The sequence below is a fragment of the Terrapene carolina genome, unplaced genomic scaffold (assembly GCF_002925995.2).
Source record: "Terrapene carolina triunguis isolate 2854851 unplaced genomic scaffold, T_m_triunguis-2.0 Scaffold96, whole genome shotgun sequence".
Taxonomy (NCBI): Eukaryota; Metazoa; Chordata; order Testudines; family Emydidae; genus Terrapene; species Terrapene triunguis.
Window position 1 is genome coordinate 72,130,134 of NW_020664447.1, and position 17,688 is coordinate 72,147,821.

A 17,688-nucleotide genomic window follows, 5' to 3' on the forward strand; every position below is an offset into this window, starting at 1 on the left:
TACAAAGAAACCAAATTCTGATGGAAAAATTACATATGTAAAAATATCAATGAAGGAAGATAGATAACATAACAATATTAAATAGGAAATTACTTTCAGCGAACGTCTTGGGAAATGTAGGTAAGAGATAGATTTAATAAAGGGGGATGGAATAACTTGCTATTGGGTGTCACCTTGTATTTCTTTTAGAAGTGTGGTTGTCCAACCTAGGAAGAAGTAGAAGTAACAGTTGCTGAGGTTTCAGACACCGATACTTTGTTCTTTTTCCTCACTTTACTTTTCACTTTGTTCCATATGTTTATTTCATACATTTGCATCATAAATATGACAAAGATGATGCCTCCTACTAATACAGCTGTTATTGTGCTAACAAGATATTGTCCTGGGAAGGCCAAAGGAGCATCATCAACATAAATCTGCAACAGAAAACATTTAACATATCCTTATATTGTCTTAGTCTAACTACTAAAATACTATATCAAAGTTTTAACATGTCCTATTTATTATTTGTTAATACTGTTAGTGTGCTCGACAAAGAGAAAGAAAAGGGAGATTCTGTTCCCTGGGAGCTGACAATCATAGGACCCCGTTCTGCTCCATTGAAATCTGCAGAAGTTTTGCCATTGCTTCAATGGGACCAATGTTGGGGATTAAATTAGACAACTAAACAGTTCAGATATAATATTTTGGACTATATAAAAGTGGTCTAACTTCAGATTATGCACATGCCTTCTTACTTTGATGTATTAACAAACCCGGATAGGCTTCACAGAAGGTTTACTGGGTCTGATTCATTCCTGGCATGACTCCACAAAAGAAGTTATACCAGGGATGAGTTTGGTTAGTATACTCTAGACTATCATTTTTTGTGAAGCATTATTTTGCATTTGTTATGCTCAGGACAGTCTTTTGTACGATATAAAAGGAAATACTTTTCTCCTACAGAGAACACTGATTTTAGATATTATTTTAAGGACCATAATGTCCTTTAATGCAGTGATTTTCAAACTGCGGGTCGCGACCCAGTACTGGGTCGTGGAATATAAGGCACTGGGTCACGGAGGCTCTGGTCAGCACCACCGACCGGGCTGTTAAAAGTCCCATCAGCGGTGCTACCTGGCTAAGGCAGGCTAGTTCCTACCTGTTCTGACACTGCACTGTGCCCTGGAAGTGGTCAGCAGCAGGTCCGGCTCCTAGGCAGGGGGCCATGGGGCTCCATACGCTACCCCTGCCCCGAGCACTGGCTCCGCACTCCCATTGGCCGGTTCCTGGACAATGGGAGCTGGGGGGCGGGGAGGCGGTGTCTGCAGGTGAGAGCTGCGCGGAGCCACTTGTGGGCCTCTGCCTAGGAGTCGGACCTGCTGCTGGCCGCTTATGAGGTGCAGTGCAGTCTGCAGTGCTAGGACAGGCAGGAAGCCTGCCATAGCACCCCCACTGCACTGCTGACCGGGAGCCGCCCGAGGTAAGCCCGCGCCCCAACCCCATGCCCCAGCCCTGTGGCCCCCCCACCCAGAACCCCTTCCTGCACCCCAAACCCCTCATCCCTGGCCCCACCCTAGAGCCTGTACCCCCAGCCCAGATCCCTAACCCCCTCCCACACCCCAACCCCCTGCCCCAGCCCTGAGACCCTCCCACACCCCAAACCCCTCATCCCCAGCTCCATTGGGCCATGGGCATCAACAATTTTCTTCAACTGGGTCACCAGAGAAAAAGTTTCAAAACCACTGTTTTAATGAAAGCAATTTGCCATGGCTATGGCTGTAAATATATTCTAGCAATTGCTTCAGTGAAATAAGAGTCCACACTTTAAAAAAAAAAACAAAACCCAGCAATCCTTTTACATAAAACTCCATGCTTTCAACCTTTCACTAGTTAGTTAATGTTTGTTAAGATCTTTGAAGTTGTGAAACAGTCAGTCTTAAACAAGTATAATATTTCTTTATTACTCATCTCTCATAAAAATGGTTTCCTTGGCTAAATATTACATTATCTCTTCCTTCATCATCAGCTTCCTCTTAGAAATTCTGCTTAGCCTATGATTCATCTTGACCAGCTACACAGAGGTAAAATTACATCTTGACATGACTACACTAGGACTTTACAATGTGTTACCTATCTTGCTGTAAAAAAAATACCTATTTTTCCAACATGTCATTGATGCCTATCAAATCCTAACTATAATTCTTAAAGATATAAAAGCTGTTGCTATCTAATCTGACCACCTAAGTATTTCTAACACACTCATGACCATAATATCCAAGCACAAATTTATGGTTAGTAAATATAATCTTTCTTTCCGGGTTTTCCATCACTGAAATTGCTTTGGTTCTCTAAGCAGCTGCATTGGAAGACCGGCAAAACTGCCCTAAAAACTTAGTTCTTAATCAAGCAGTGCCATGAACTGAACTGCGTTAGGAACATAGCAACAGATTGTACTCATGATCTGAAACCCTCTCTGCTTTGCCCTTTCTTCCTGACTGTCACCACCATCACCAGCCTCCTCATTGCTCACTAACCTAAGGGTCATCTTTGATTCCTTCCTTTCTCTTGACCCGCACATCAAGGCTATGTTCAAACCCTGCTACTTCTGCCTCCATCACATTTCCAAAATCTGAACATTTCTTTCTGCGCTAATGCTCTGACCCAGGCTCTGAGCATCTTCCATGTTCACTACTGCAACCTCTTTTTCTCTGGCCTCCCTCATACTCAAATCAGCCCCCACCCCTCCCCAGTCTGTACAAAAAGCAACTGCTAATGTCCATCTTCCTTGGCCATGGCTTTGACCACATCATCATCCCTTCTTTGGATCCTTCCTACCATGAGGCTCTCACTTACAGGGGTGCTGGAACAATTTGTATAGTGTGGGTGCTGAGAGCCATTGAACCAAACTGTAAACCCTGTCTATGATGGAAACCACTTCAAGCCAGGGGGTGCAGCAGCACCCCCAGCACTCCTAGTTCCAGCACCTATGCTCACTTAGGGTATGTCTACACTTACCCGGTAGTTTGGCGGCGAGCAATCGAACTTCTGGGTTCGACTTATCGCGTCTTGTCTGGACGCGATAAGTCGAACCAGGAAGTGCTCGCCGTCGACTGCGGTACTCCAGCTAGACAAGAGGAGTACCGCGGAGTCCACGGGGGAGCCTGCCTGCCGCGTGTGGACCGAGGTAAGATCGAACTAAGGTACTTCGAACTTCAGCTACGTTATTCACGTAGCTGAAGTTGCGTACCTTAGTTCGATTTGGGGGGGTTAGTGTAGACCAAGCCTGAGCCACTGTATCAAGTTCAAGTTTCTTGTTCTTCCTTTCAAGACCAGTTATGGATCTCCCTCTCCCTACCTATCTGCTCTGATCTCGGATTGCATCACTCCCTGCCTCATCTGCTCTTCCAGTGATGCCAGCTTCAAGGTCTCATATTCAGCTTCTCAGACAGATGTCTATACACTTTCTTCCACTTTGTTCTTTAAACAGGGAATGCTCTTCCTAAGCTGATTCATAAAGCCACTACTCATCCCTTCTTACAAATCTCTCTCCTAGACCCATCTCTGTCACAACACCTACAACAAATATTCCAGCATAGAACAGCCAGGTTGAAAGCTGGAGGGGAGGCACAGTGAGAAGATGGAATGCGGAAATGTATTTTTGTAAATAAAAACAATTATGTAGAAGTTACAGAAACATAGAAGTGTAGCACTGGAAGGGACCTCAAGAGGTCATCTAGTCCAGTCCCCTGCCCTCAAGCCAGGACTAAGTAATAACTAGACAATTTCTGATGGGTATTTGTCTAAACTGTTCTTAAAAACCTCCAGTGATGGAGATTCTATAACCTCCCTTGGCAATTTGTTCCAGTGCTTAACTACCCTGACAGTTAGGAAGATTTTCCTAATGTCTAACCTAAACTGCCCTTGCTGCAATTAAAGCCTATTGCTTCTTGTTCTATCCTCAGAGATTAACTAGAACATTTTTTTCACCCTCTGCCTTGTAACCTTTTATGCACTTGAAAACTGTTATCATGTCCCCCCCCCTCAGTTTTCCCTTTTCTGGACTAAACAAACCCATTTTTGTCAATCTTTCCTCATAGGTCATGTTTTCTAGATCTTTAATAATTTTTTCTCTCCTATGTACTTTCTCCAATTTGTCCATATCTTTCCTGAAATGTGGCACCCAGAACTGGACACAATACTCCAGTTGAGGCCTTATCAGCACGGAGTAGAGCAGAAGAATTACTTCTTGTGTCTTGCTTACAACATTCCTGCTAATACATCCCAGAATGATGTTTGCTTTTTTTGCAACAGTGTTGCACAGTTGACTCATATTTAGCTTGTGATCTACTATAACCTCAGATTCCTTTCCTAGCTAGTCATTTCCCATCTTGTATGTGTGCAATTGATTGTTCCTTCCTAAATGGAGTACTTTGCATTTGTCCTTATTGAATTTCATCCTATTTACTTCAGGCCATTTCTCCATTGTCCAGATCATTTTGAATTTTAATCCTATCCTCCAAAGCAGTTGCAACCCCTCCCATCTTGGCATCATCCACAAACTTTACAAGTGTACTGTCTATGCCATTATCTAAGTCATTAATGAAGACATTGAACAGAACTGGACCCAGTGGGAGCTGATTTGACATGGGCTTCCAGCTTGACTGTGAACCACTGATAACTACTCTCTGGGAATGGTTGTCCTATTAGTTATGCACTCACCTTATAGTAGATCTATCTAGATTGCATTTCCCTAGTTTGTTTATGAGAAGGTCATGCGAGACAGTATCGAAAGCCTTACTAAAATCAAGATATACCACATCTACCGCTTCCCCCCATCCACAAGGCTTGTTACCCTGTCAAAGAAAGCTATTGGGTTGGTTTTACATTATTTGTTCTTGACAAATCCATGCTGACAGTTCCTTATCACCTTATTATTTTCTAGGTGTTTGCAAATTGATTGCTTGATTATTTTCTCCATTATCTTTCCAGTTAAGTTAAGTTGACTGGTCTGTAATTCTCTGGGTTGTCCTTATTCCCCCTTTTATAGACTGGCACTATATTTGCCTTCTTCCAGTCCTCTGGAATCTCTCTCATCTCATGAGTTTTCAAAGATAATTGCTAATGGCTCAGATATCTCATCAGTTAGCTCCTTGAGCATGCTAAGATGTATTTCCTCAGGCTCTGGTGACTTTAAGACATCTAACTTGTCTAAGTAATGTGTAACTTGTTCTTTCCCTGCAAGTGGGAATGTAACCCATGTGCCTAATAGGGAGATATCTCTTTAAGAAACTTATTGGGGGAGGTAGAAGTGAGTTGTGTCTGGATCATTGTTGCTCAGCAGATTTAGCACTCCACATCCAGAAGCTTCTGGATTTGGGTGTGGAAGTTTTGGGTATGTTCCAATAGGTTCCATGTTGCTGGGGTCAGATTCCATGAGGGCAAGCAGTCAAGGCAGCTGCTTTACAAGGGCCATGTCCCCTGTAAGAGTTGAGAGAAGCTGAGGCCAGGAGCAGAAAGCAGGTGGTTGTCCCTAACTCTGAAGCATTTTGCAGCAGGTTAGTGATATTGTTAACCCTCTAAAAGGGAAGCCTGGGCAATGTCAATTACAGCAAATTTTATTTATATTGTATAGAAAATTAATTATTGCAAATTGGGAGGGAAAATAACTTCTACTTTAGTTGTATGCTTTGAATGTTGTTTTGATTTTCGCTGAACTGTTCTAGTTAAATTGTCTCAACTAATATGATTCACCAACTTTTCTTTAAATGTAGTAATGGGGAAAGAGTCATTTATATTTTGTTATTCTCAGTTTTGTATTTTCTTGTAACAGGGTTTTCTTTAAATCTATACACTTAACTGAGTGATTGGTTAATCAGTTAGCTGACTGGTTAACAGTGATTTCAGCAGAAGAAGAGTCTGCATGGATTCCAACTGAATCTTCCTATAAGCAAGTGGAGGGGTGTATAGATTTGTTGATCAAAAACTCTAACTGAGACTTAGGTGAACTAAACCTAAGCTTTTGGGGACTGAACTGTTCAGCTCTCAATTTGTTTTCTTTATTTATATTTATGTATAACTGTGAAGATAATGTCTGTGGATTATAAAATAGCCATGTTATGCTGTAAAAATTATATTATAAAATCTTACTATAAAGAAACAAAGTTATTTAATTAAATTCATTTCTTTAGTTCCTTTTGGGACTTGAATGTGGGGAGGTTGACCCTGTGCAATCTTTGCTGAAAATCCTTAGAGACTGAACTCTGGGTCTCCAGCTACTTTTCTATGGGAGTTGGGGTTTTTAGGCATTGAAGAAGGGCAATGAAGTAAACTCTGACCCACCCAAAGGTTACAGGAAGGGGACTGGAGATTGTATTAATTTGTATTCGTTAACTTTCCATGCCTTTTGTAATCCCTTTTGAAGTGTGAATTCTGGGAATGGGCAGGCCAGGCACCATACTGACCAGAGAGCCAGGACAGAGCTGCAGGAGTCCCAGACCTGCTGCAGAGAAGTAGTGGCTTAGTACGGATGGGACAGTGTTCCCATTTGATACTTGCTTTCTTCCTCTGGCTTAGGACCACCAAAAGTGGAATGGCCAGCTATATAAGGAAGCTGAAACTCACTTTTTATTGCCAGTATCCACTTCCTGTTAATTTGCTCAGTCACTTGGAATCTGGTCATCCTCAGCTGCCATCATGCAACTCCTATATGCCTCCTTTGGAGAGCTGCAAGGCCCAGAAACTTCCACAAAATCCTGTGGAAATTTTGGACTCTGGGACACATCTGAGGAAGACCAGTTGTGTGAATGGCAGAATGTGGGGGGCAGTATCCCTGTTCTATAAAATGTGTAAATCCAAGTTTAGCAAGTACACCTTTTGTGATAGCTCTTGTCTTTCATTTGAAATGCTGTGATCATTTTTTTAAAGTGACATTTGTTGAAATTATGGGCTATTTACTGTACCTGAAATTCATCAAGTAGATTACAAAAGGAGACTCCAGGAATAGTTGCTACCCTGAAATGAAAAAGCTCAGACCCCTGTGAAAACAAAACAAAACAGCATTGATGGATCTCTTGTTTTCTGAACAAAATTTGTTTAATTAAAGAAAATACATATTGAAGGCCCCGTTGAGCAGAAACATGCACAGAAAGCATTTTCAACTGGTTCCTTGAAACTTTTTTGCAGTTTTGCATGCAAAGTTGGCAAAAGTAAGAGCAACTAGTGAGGGACAAACCTATCTTGCTTGCAGATGCAGTAAGGCAGGGGATTAATTGGGGCCATCAGTGGGCTGACAATCTTCCTTTAACAGTGTATTATTTCTTGATTGTGGTGTGCATCAATGTAAAATTGACATGGGGTGGGGAGCAGACCATGAGGAGAGCCACTGCAAACTGCATGTTTTCTCCATAGGTTGCTCCTAAAATCTGGAGGGTCATCTTCATTTCCCTCATTATCAGAGAAGACTCAGCAGCAGGACAGCATGGGGGCAAAGGGAACAGAATACTCTTGCCTACTTCCAATTCCACTTCAGAACAGCTGATGTGGAAATCAAAAGACTGGGTATTTTCCAATCCCATTAGTACGCTAGGACAAATTAGAGTGTTTTTTACATTTTGAAGGGGCAGAGGACATGCATTCTACTGCTCCAAAACATGCAGAGCAGATTGCTCTCAGAAAGTGGCATCTCTAAGGCCTGGTCTACACTTACCCCCCAATTCGAACTAAGGCACGCAACTTCAGCTACGTGAATAACGTAGCTGAAGTCGACATACCTTAGTTTGAACTTACCGCGGTTCAGACGCGGTCCACACGCGGCAGGCAGGCTCCCCCGTCGATTCCGCGGTACTCCTTTCGTTGAGCTGGAGTACCGCAGTCGACGGCGAGCACTTCCTGGTTCGATTTATCGCGTCCAGACCAGACGCGATAAATCAAACCCGGAACTTCGATTGCCAGCCGTCGAACTACCGCGGTAGTGTAGACCTGGCCTAAGTAGATTTACTAGGAAATGGGGCCATAACTGGTCCCCTGAATACCTCACTAGGAGATGCCAATGTTGGTTTCTGCTTCCATAAATGGCCTAGTTTTGAAAGGGCAATCTAACTTCTGAAAGAAGTTAAGTGAAAAACCAAGTGCTAATCTTAGCCCCAGTATAAATGGCCATAAATTCATTGGAGTTACACCTGGGCTGAATTTGGCCCATACTCTTTTATACAGAAGAAAAGTGTAGGACTCTCCCAAACGCACCAAAATCTTTCAAAATTTAATTTTTAATCTGTGCTTAATATTATTTTAATATTTTTATTGAAAACTTTGGAAGAAAGCAAAAAAGCTAAAATACGCAAAACATATTTTTAATAAAATGCTACTGCATTTTAATAAAATTATTTAAAAAAGCATTTTGGAAGAAAGGGCTGCTAGAGTACTAGGCAGGAGAGCTGTTTGAGAAGTTTTCATTAGAATGATTTTTCAACTGAAAACAAAAATAAAAAGTTATGCCAATATTTTTGATTTTCCATAGAAAAAATGAAATGACTTTTTTTGGACTCAGTTTAACCAGAATTAGAATATTTTGTTTACTGAACTGCCCCAAAACATTTAACTTCAGATCAGTTAATAAAAGATATAAACGGCATTTCCCTAGCACATAGCCTTATGGGAGTTGTAGACTGATTCCCTGGAAGACTACATCTCCCACAATGCAATGTGGATTCAGCTCACCAAGCTAGGGAAATGAATTTAATGTTGATCTGACCTGAGAGAAGCTTTCGGGTCATTTCAACAAAACAAAATGAAACATTTAGATTTCAGAAATGTCAAAATGTTTTGATTCTATCAAAAATGAAAAATGTTGAAATGAAACATTTTGAAGTTTCTGTAGTGAAAATTTTCAGAATTTCCATTCAGCAAAAAAAAAAATAAAAAAAAAAATAGGATGAAACTGAAATTTCTATTTCAGGATTAAAACAAATGTTTTCAAAATTTTAAGGCCAGAAGGGACTGCTGTGATCATTTTGTTTGACCTCTTGCATAATACAAGTCATAGAACTTCCCCCAAAATTTCTTATGGGATGGAACTGAAATTTCAAATTTTGCTCAGCTCTAATATGCAGTTTTGATATTTAAAAGTTTAGGCAAAATATTTAAAAGTGGCTTTGAAAGACTGTACCCAGAATTTTGTATACCAGGAGCAATTTAGAGGCTTACTAAAACTGCTTAGAAAACAATCTATGGATAGATTAGATTAGATAGATATAATAGATTAGACTGATAGATCAAATATGCCCTTATTTAGTAATCAGTATTTTTTCCAAAGGAACATCTTGGTGACTGCATATACAACAGGCTGGTGAAATAAGTGATGGTAAGGTCTTGAACAAAACTTATAAAGTAACATAGTCAAAAGGATCATATGTGAAACAACTACCAAATACTTTCTTTACTATTTAAAGGATCAGCACCTTTAAAGGCTACATATGGTATGGTCATAAGGTATAAAAGACAGTTTATCCAGATTATAGATGGGTCTGATCTATGAACGGGTGTGCTTGGATCTGGGTTTTATACGGAAAGGAAGTTTGGATTCAGATCAGAACTGCCTCAGAGTTGAGTGGTGTTTGGATATGTAGTTTCGATTCATGCCCATTTTTGTCCAAAATATTTATTTTTATCTGAAATAAAAAAAACAACTTACATATATGTTTAGGGCTAGGGCTTCTGGATTATACAGTGTAATGTTGAGTTTATCAGCTAAATATGCTCTCATTTTTAACATGCTTGGTGTTTCATTGGTACCTGTAAAACAGTAGAGTTATTCCATTTTTTCTTTCCCCCACATTTTTTAAATAATTCCATTTTCTATATTACGGGTAATATAGGTTCTATGACTCACAGACAGACAAGGGAAGAGGAGTGTTTTAGCCCATTTAGTCTAAAGGCCTATCTCTGTGAGATGGTCAGAGCTTCCTGTGAGATGCTAAGTACCATGAACTTCCATTAAAGAAAATGGGAGCTAGGGGCACTCAGTACTATGAGAGGTGCTCAGAATCTTGTAGGATCCAGCCTTTATGTATCACTCACCTATCCTTGAGTTTCTGAGCATCACAGAGAAAGGATAATTAGGACAATTTTTGCCTTCTTGTTTAAAAAAAAAAAAGTCTCCCTTTTCTTGAAAAATTTCCCTGCATCCACAGAAACATACAGACTGGGGACTCCAATTATACAGTATTACAAAAAGCAAAATAAAGGAACATACATCTCTACCCCGATAGAACGCTGTCCTCGGGAGCCAAAAAATCTTACCGCGTTATACGGGAAACCACGTTATATCGAACTTGCTTTGATCCACCAGAGCACGCAGCCCCGCCTCCCTGGAGCGCTGCTTTACCACGTTATATCCGAATTCGTGTTATATCGGGTCACGTTATATCGGGGTAGAAGTGTACTTTAAGGTTGCTGTGGCAGATAGTGTAACTGCATGCAGTACCTTTGGGGACCTTATTGTATTAAGTTTACAAATGTTTATGTATCATTGTAGGCCAAAGATTGTATGCAATTCCATGGGACAAGGTTATCAGAGCTCCTCCAGGAACTCAGAATGTGTGTGTGTGTGATCACTACAGTCCCACAGATTGTAAACAGCTCCAGAGGAGTAGTCTCTAATGGGGTGGTTTGCAAATACTGGTTTAGGGCTGAGTTTAAAAAGACTTGTGTGTGTCTCTTGCATTTGATTCAAAAAAATGGTCAGGACCTTAGGTCCTAGAGAGGACCCCAGCCCTTGCTGAAAAGTTGGAAAGACTTTGGCTTACTAGTGCTCATAAGATTTCTAGTTGATTTCTGGAATGTTTAGTTCTGTTCATTGATTTTTGTTATATGTTTTCTCTGTGATGCTTTTGGCTAAGAATAAATGTACTTTGCTTTGGAAGAGCTGTGTGGTCACTGGTAAAAACATTGTCCTTGGACAATGCTGGCCATTAGGTGACCTGGCCTGCTGGGGATATTACAGTGGATGGCATGGGCTGTGCAGCCTTAAAACCCCTTGTCAGGAGGGAGAAAGAGGCACCGGTCTCCACCTAGGAGACGTGATGGCTGGGAGCCTGAAATCTTAAGTGGGTGCTCTCGAGGGACCATGGAGGGGAAATACAGGTGCAGTTATCCTGAAACTCTGACAGTTGCTACAGATGACAACTTCAAACTAAAGGGCTTTACACTTTATTACTTATATAGGCTAAGCTGTGTACCCAATGAGAGCAGCATATTAAGCTGCTAGGATATGTGTGCCGCCATAAAGATTCCTCTACCTGCAGCACCAAATGGGAACTCTGAGGGGCGGATTTTCCTCTCACTTACATAGTGGAAATCAGGTTTTCAGATTTTCACCAAAATCAACAGGGTTCTGCCCTCTGAGGGCTACAGCATTCCCTGAAATGTTGCAATGCTCTTATCTTATGCGGTATCACAACCCTTCAAACCAAAGTGTATGTGATTGCTAAGGACCCAGCAGGATTGTCTGCTGAAACAGGTGTGGAAGTGGCAGGAATGCAGTCTCTATCTTGAACCTCAATGACCTGGCCTCCTAGAGCACCACCCTCTGAGGACTTCAAAGTGCTTTCCAGGCCTGAGGGGATTCCCTCTAGGCCAACAGGAGACAAAGGAAAATAAGATTCATTACAGACAGTTCCTGCTACTTTGAGCCCCTCCTGCTCCTCAGTCTGTCCCTGACCTCCCCATCACTCAGACTTGCAATCTCCATGCTGCCTTTTACTCCATCGTGTCACCTAGGGATAGGCTGCTATTGAATCCCCTCTGTTCTCCATCCCCACCCCTCAACCTCTAATCCCTGCCTTGGTCATCTCTTCATTTGACTCCTGCATAGGGTTACCAGATAGCAACTGTGAAAAAATGGGACAGGGAGTAGGGGATAATAGGTGCCTATATAAGAAAAAGTCCCAAAAAACAGGACTGTCCCTTTAAAAACGGGACATCTGGTCACCCTACTCCTGCGGCCCTCTCTTCTCTGGCCTCAGTACCTCTCCTCTTGCTCCCCTCAGCTTAGCTAAAATGCTGCTGCTAAAATTATCTTCTTCCCTTGCCATTCTGCTCATGTCACTCATTTTTTTAGATCCCTGCACTGCCCCCCCTGACACTTCTGCGTCAAGATCAGACTTCTCTTCACCTGCTAGGCCCTACCCAGCTCCACTCCCTCTTGCATCTCCTCCTGCTCCCCCCCTCACTCACCCAAGACTCTCTCCTCACCTCCCCTTTGTATCCACCCCATCACCTTTATTCCCCATTCTGTGCAGAAGTATGTCTGTAGTCCCATATATCATGTGACTGCCCCTCCTCCTTTTTCATCCTCCTCCCCAGAGCTCACTTCTTCCAACAGTGCCTCTGGAGAGATTCTTACATACAATGTTACAGACAAGCAAGAAGAAATGCAAGAGAGTTGAGTGTAAGGTGAGTCACCTAATATTTCTCTCAATTTCTTTTTATTTATAATATGGTGCCTCAATTTTAATGAATAAAAATATTATTTTTGTTGCTCCACAGGTTTTCATGCTTCTTGATAGACAAAGAGAAAAATATGGTTCCTGCCTTGAGGAGGTTAGAAAATAAATTATACTGATACCCCAATGAATAAAAACAAATCATAGTGAAAGTAGGAAAGCAAGAGAAATAACAGGAAACAAGGGAAAGGGAATAATATTCTTGCAGGAGCATTATTGTATTATTTATATACAACTGTTCTTAAGCAATGCTCAGAAAGGAGGTTGGTTCCCAGGTATTTTGCTACTATATATGGCCCAAACAGAAATGATTTAATGGCGATTTTGTTCAATCGTTTCTTTTAGAAATGGTAATGGATTAACCTAGGCAGCTAATATGTTTGATTACACTCTGCGTCCTAATTTGGACAAATTTAAATCCTTCTGTTCTAATATTATGATGCTAATTTTTATTTGATTACAATAGCTCTCAGAGAACCAAATCAGGATCAGGACCCATTGGACTAGGCTCTGTACAAATACACTTAAAGCCAGCGTCCCTGCCTTGAACAGCTTGCATAATTTTTAAATTTGAAGATCCATGGGTGAAATCCTATCTACTGTGAATTTTGCCATTGACTTCTATTGGGCCAAAAATTCAATAGCTCCAACCCTGCAGTACCTCGTGCAAGTCAAACTCCCATAGTCTTCAATGTGTCTGTGGAAGGAGACTGCCCAATTGAGTCCTATGCGACATTTTAAATGTTAGGGGGTTGAATCCTGCTCCCATTTAACTCAATGGTAAATGAGTGGAAAGAGCCAGCAAACCAGTCTGGCTGGGGTTTTACATTTTCTTCTTGCATCTTTTACTCTGTCTTTTTAACAGTGAAATCAGACAATGCTCAGTATCACAACCCTCTGCTGTCCTACTTGACCACTGAGACAGATCTGGTACATACATCAGGGTCTAAACAGGAGTCCTCGCCTGGATCCGTTAAGAAAATAGATGAGAAAGGAAAGGTAAACTTCCAGCAGAAATGCCCATTTAGAGAGGTCTTACAGATCTTAACATTTGTTCCTAGTCTTGTCTGTTATCAAAAAGAACTTTTCTGCAAATCCTCTGTCCATACCTGCAACTTCCCAGTTTGTCCTACGGTTAACCTCTGTGACTGTGACAAAAAAAGGAGATGCCAGTGGTGTATATTCATTCTCACTGTCAACTCTGAAATGGAGTGGAAGTCTTGTAACTGGATATTTCATCCTCAAAGCCTAAAATTGAAGTTGTATATTGCTATTTAGTTACATTTAAAATAAAAGATTGTTTTGCTTCTTTAATTCACTCATTAAATATTGAAGCCTCACTTTGATGGGGGTGTCTATCCCATACAGATGAACAAAGGTTAACAGGCATCTGAGAGCTCAATTAGCCCACTCTGATGCACCTGAAGGATGTGTCAGAGTTGATTTGTTATTAGACCCAGCTGGGGATAAGTGGATAAAAGAAGGAACTGAAAGCTAGAGGGGAGGATCCCAGACAGAGAAACCAGGAGAGAAAAGGTAGTGAGTTCCCTGTCTGGGAAGGGCCTGGGGAAAGCAGACGGAAGAAAGCTACAGGAATGGAATTAATCCCAGTGGTGGGCCCTGGAAAGGCAGCATGGCACAGAGGAGTCCTGAAGGCAGGACCGGCTCTAGGCACCAGCAAACCAAGCATGTGCTTGGGGTGGCACAATTCCAGGGGCGGCATTCTGGGAGGGTTTTTTTTTTTTTTTTTGCTTCGGCAGTTGCGTTCTCTGAGTTTTTTTGTTTTTGTTTTTTGTTTTGCTTTGGCAGTTACGGTCTCGGAGGTTTTTGGTTTTTTTGCTTGGGGCGGCAAAAAACCTAGAGCCGGCCCTGCCTGAGGGAGTGGTGTTCAAGCAGAGAAAGGAGGAGCTGGGAAGGGCTAGAGAGAAGCTAAAGGCCTGGTTAAACAGAGGAGAGGCTGTGTGGGGATGCTGGGAAATAGCACAGGAGGAATCAGAGATAGGATGGGCCCAGGGAAATAGCAGCATGTCTGAAGAAGACCGAGCTACTTAAGACAGGGTCCTCTAGGCCAGAACATAGAGCTGAAGGTGTGCTTGAGTTCTCCAATCAGCCCTGAGGAAAGCATGTACAAGCCTGATAAAAGCACTGTTTAGCCCAGGGTTGGGCTGAAGATGGAGCCTCAAGAAAGAACTAAATAGTAGTCCAAGAGGGGGCAAAACGATAATTTGTATTGCAACAGTTTTGGACTTTCAGTTGTACTTTTGTTACACCAGATGGGGTGCAATTAAAATGTGACTTGGCCAGAGGATGAATTGCTAGATGAGACCACCACAGGACCAGAATGACTGTTGGCAGGGGATCACTAGAGCAGAAAGAGCTGCTACATCATGCCCAGCTAGGAGAGGGAGTGTTAACAGTGAGTCAACTCTTCCACACTCACATACCTAGAATGATGAGCTGGGATGTCTCCTTCAGAGTCAGATTTTTTGCCCCGGTTTAAATTCTTACTCAAGTCAGGAGAGTTGACTAGACATAGCTAAGAGCAGAATTCAGTCTTAATAAAAATTTATTTTCAAGCTTGTCTTGTTACAGTTCTCACCTTCTCCTTGCAATCTGAGAAAGCAACAAAAAAGGAAAGTTTCTTGTTGTCATCGCAGTTACATTCTGCTCGAGTTGACTTGTTAGCACACTGCTTATAGGCTCCAGAATTCTGTAGAAAGGACATAAAAACAGTTTACCTCACTTTCCTACCTAAATTCTGAAAACAAGATTATTTTTTTTAAAAGAAAGAACATGAGTAAACAAATGCAATTATTTAATCTGCATTTATCAGAGAGATTTAAAATGTAAATGTGTGATTTGCTAAAGACCAATCTGGGTATTAGAGAAGGTCAAAATTCAGAATTTCCATTCTGTGGGAAATTCTGAGGTTGCAAAATATGGTTCCATTTCATGTGCTTTTGAAATGAGATGCAATATTCCAAAAATATTTAATTAATGCTTAATTGAATCTTGACCGTATCATTTTGACTTTTATGTTACATTATATAAACTAGAGCTGTTCAGGAAGCTGAATTTCAATTTTGTGAATGTTTTTGAGTTTGGGGGGAATTTTTTTTTCTATACTAAAACAAAAAGCCAAAATTTCCCCAAAACTGAAATCCCATGATATTTTATTTCAGAAACATTGAAAAAATGAGTTACTTACCTGTGCCATAACTATTGTTTTTCTAGATGTGGGGGCAGATGTGTATTCCACTCAGATGTGCACTCCACTCAGATGTGCACATGCCCAGCGTGCTGAAGACAGAGAACTTTGTGCATGTGCCCTCATGCCTTTTTTTCTGGTCCCACCCAAAGCTATTTAAGGGTGGAACTTCCCTGACCCTCCTCAGTTCCTTCGCACTGGAAGGGATAGAGAATATGCCATGGAATACATATCTGCATCCGCATCTCAAAGAACAACAATTACAGTCAAGTAACTAACCGTTTTTTCTTCTTCAAGTGGTTGCAGACATGTATTCTGCTCATGTGACTCACAAGCAGTAATAGAAGGGGGTGGGACTCAGAGGCTATTTAAACAGCAACTGTAGAACTGACTTTCCAAAATTTGTATCCAGCCTAGATGCAGTCATAATAGTGTAGTATAGTGTTTGGTAAAGGTATGCACAAAAGACCAGGTAGTGACCCAGCAAATGTCCAATATGGAAACGTCACTGACAAACGTGACTGAAGCCGCTTGGTTTCTTGTGAAGATGTGGTCCATTGAGACACAAAGGCCCCTTGGCAAAGGATCCTCTCTTCTTTGAAAACAACTCTCGTCTCAGGCCTGACAAACTCACTACTCCAAACACATGTCTTGAAGAGTATTTATCCATAGGGGTAACCTGTAAGGCATCGACAGATAGCTTGTAACAAGGCCTATAATCATTGAGTATGTATGGGTAATATTTAAGGGAAAATGTAACTACATGGAAAGTATGGTCTTGGAGTGAAGTTAGTTACCAAGGGATAAAAATATATCTTGGTGGTGGCACATTCGAACAGGCGGGAGTTGTCACCCCTCCCTGGCTAGCCAGTGATGCAAGGCAACTATCTAATTTTGGGATGGAGCAAGGCTACCAATGGAAAACTATCAGAGACAATGGTAAACAATTGAAACCAGCGAGATGTAAAAAAGGAACATTACAACAGACAGGGGATCACATTGCCTATGAGTAGGGACAAAAGACAGTTTCAGTATAACACAGAATAGGAAGAGGCACTCTGGATCCATTCACTGAGGAAATATCTTGTGGAGCTGGGGTGTTTTCATGAAAGACTGGATCCTGGTTCTTGTAAAGCCAGCCAGTTTTGAACTCTGGAGTTTTCTGGCAATTTATCTATAAATTTAGACATGGCGTTCCAATTTAGGAAATCATATTTCAATAACAGTGCCTGCTGATTACCAATGTGCATCTGTAATGACAAGGTAGAATAAATATTCCTTCCCATTAAATCTAACCCTTTAGTCGCCTTATCTTCAGGCGTCAGCTTGAATCTCTCTTGTCTCAACTTCCCATTTGCAGCCATTATGAGGAGAGAGTTTGGGATGGAATGGGAGTAGAAACTCTCAAAGCTTTGCATAGGGATATAGTATTGCTTATCCATATGCTTTGTGTGTTTCAAAAGAGCTTCATTTACAGGGAGAGCTCCTGCAGCTAATGGTTGGAGAATGTCCACCAACTTATGGGTATTCTCCTGAACAAACTCTGTCTAAGGCCTAGTCTACACTAGGCTTTTATGTCGAATTTGGCGCCGTTACATCGAATTAACTCTGCACCCGTCCACACCACAAAGCTATTTAGTTCGACATAGAGCTCTCTTAAATTCGACTTCTGTACTCCTCCCCAACGAGAGGAGTAGCGCTAAATTCGAAATGGCCATATCGAATTAGGCTAGGTGTGGATGGAAATCGACGGTAATAGCTCCGGGAGCTATCCCACAGTGCACCACTCTGTTGACGCTCTGGACAGCGGTCAGAGCTCGGATGCTCTGACCAGCCACACAGGAAAAGCCCCGGGAAAATTTGAATTCCCTTTCCTGTCTGGGCAGTTTGAATCTCATTTCCTGTTTGGACATCGTGGCGAGCTCAGCAGCACTGGTAACGATGCAGAGCTCTCCAGCAGAGATGGCCGTGCAATCGCAGACTAGAAAGAGGGCCCCA

The 17,688-nt window shown here is 41.7% G+C and overlaps 1 protein-coding gene across 1 annotated transcript in view; it reads right to left on the bottom strand.

Moving 5' to 3' along the window:
- Positions 1-206: 206 nt before the first annotated feature.
- The window catches only part of CATSPERB (cation channel sperm associated auxiliary subunit beta), a 97,515-nt gene continuing 80,033 nt past the window's right edge, over positions 207-17,688 (bottom strand). The window contains exons 22-26 of the mRNA XM_029911455.1: positions 15,082-15,192; positions 13,592-13,730; positions 9,671-9,771; positions 6,942-7,016; positions 207-416 (exon numbers count right to left, since the gene is read on the bottom strand). Of these exons, the coding sequence (XP_029767315.1) occupies positions 207-416; positions 6,942-7,016; positions 9,671-9,771; positions 13,592-13,730; positions 15,082-15,192 (636 nt within the window). The remainder of the gene's footprint in view (positions 417-6,941; positions 7,017-9,670; positions 9,772-13,591; positions 13,731-15,081; positions 15,193-17,688) is intronic.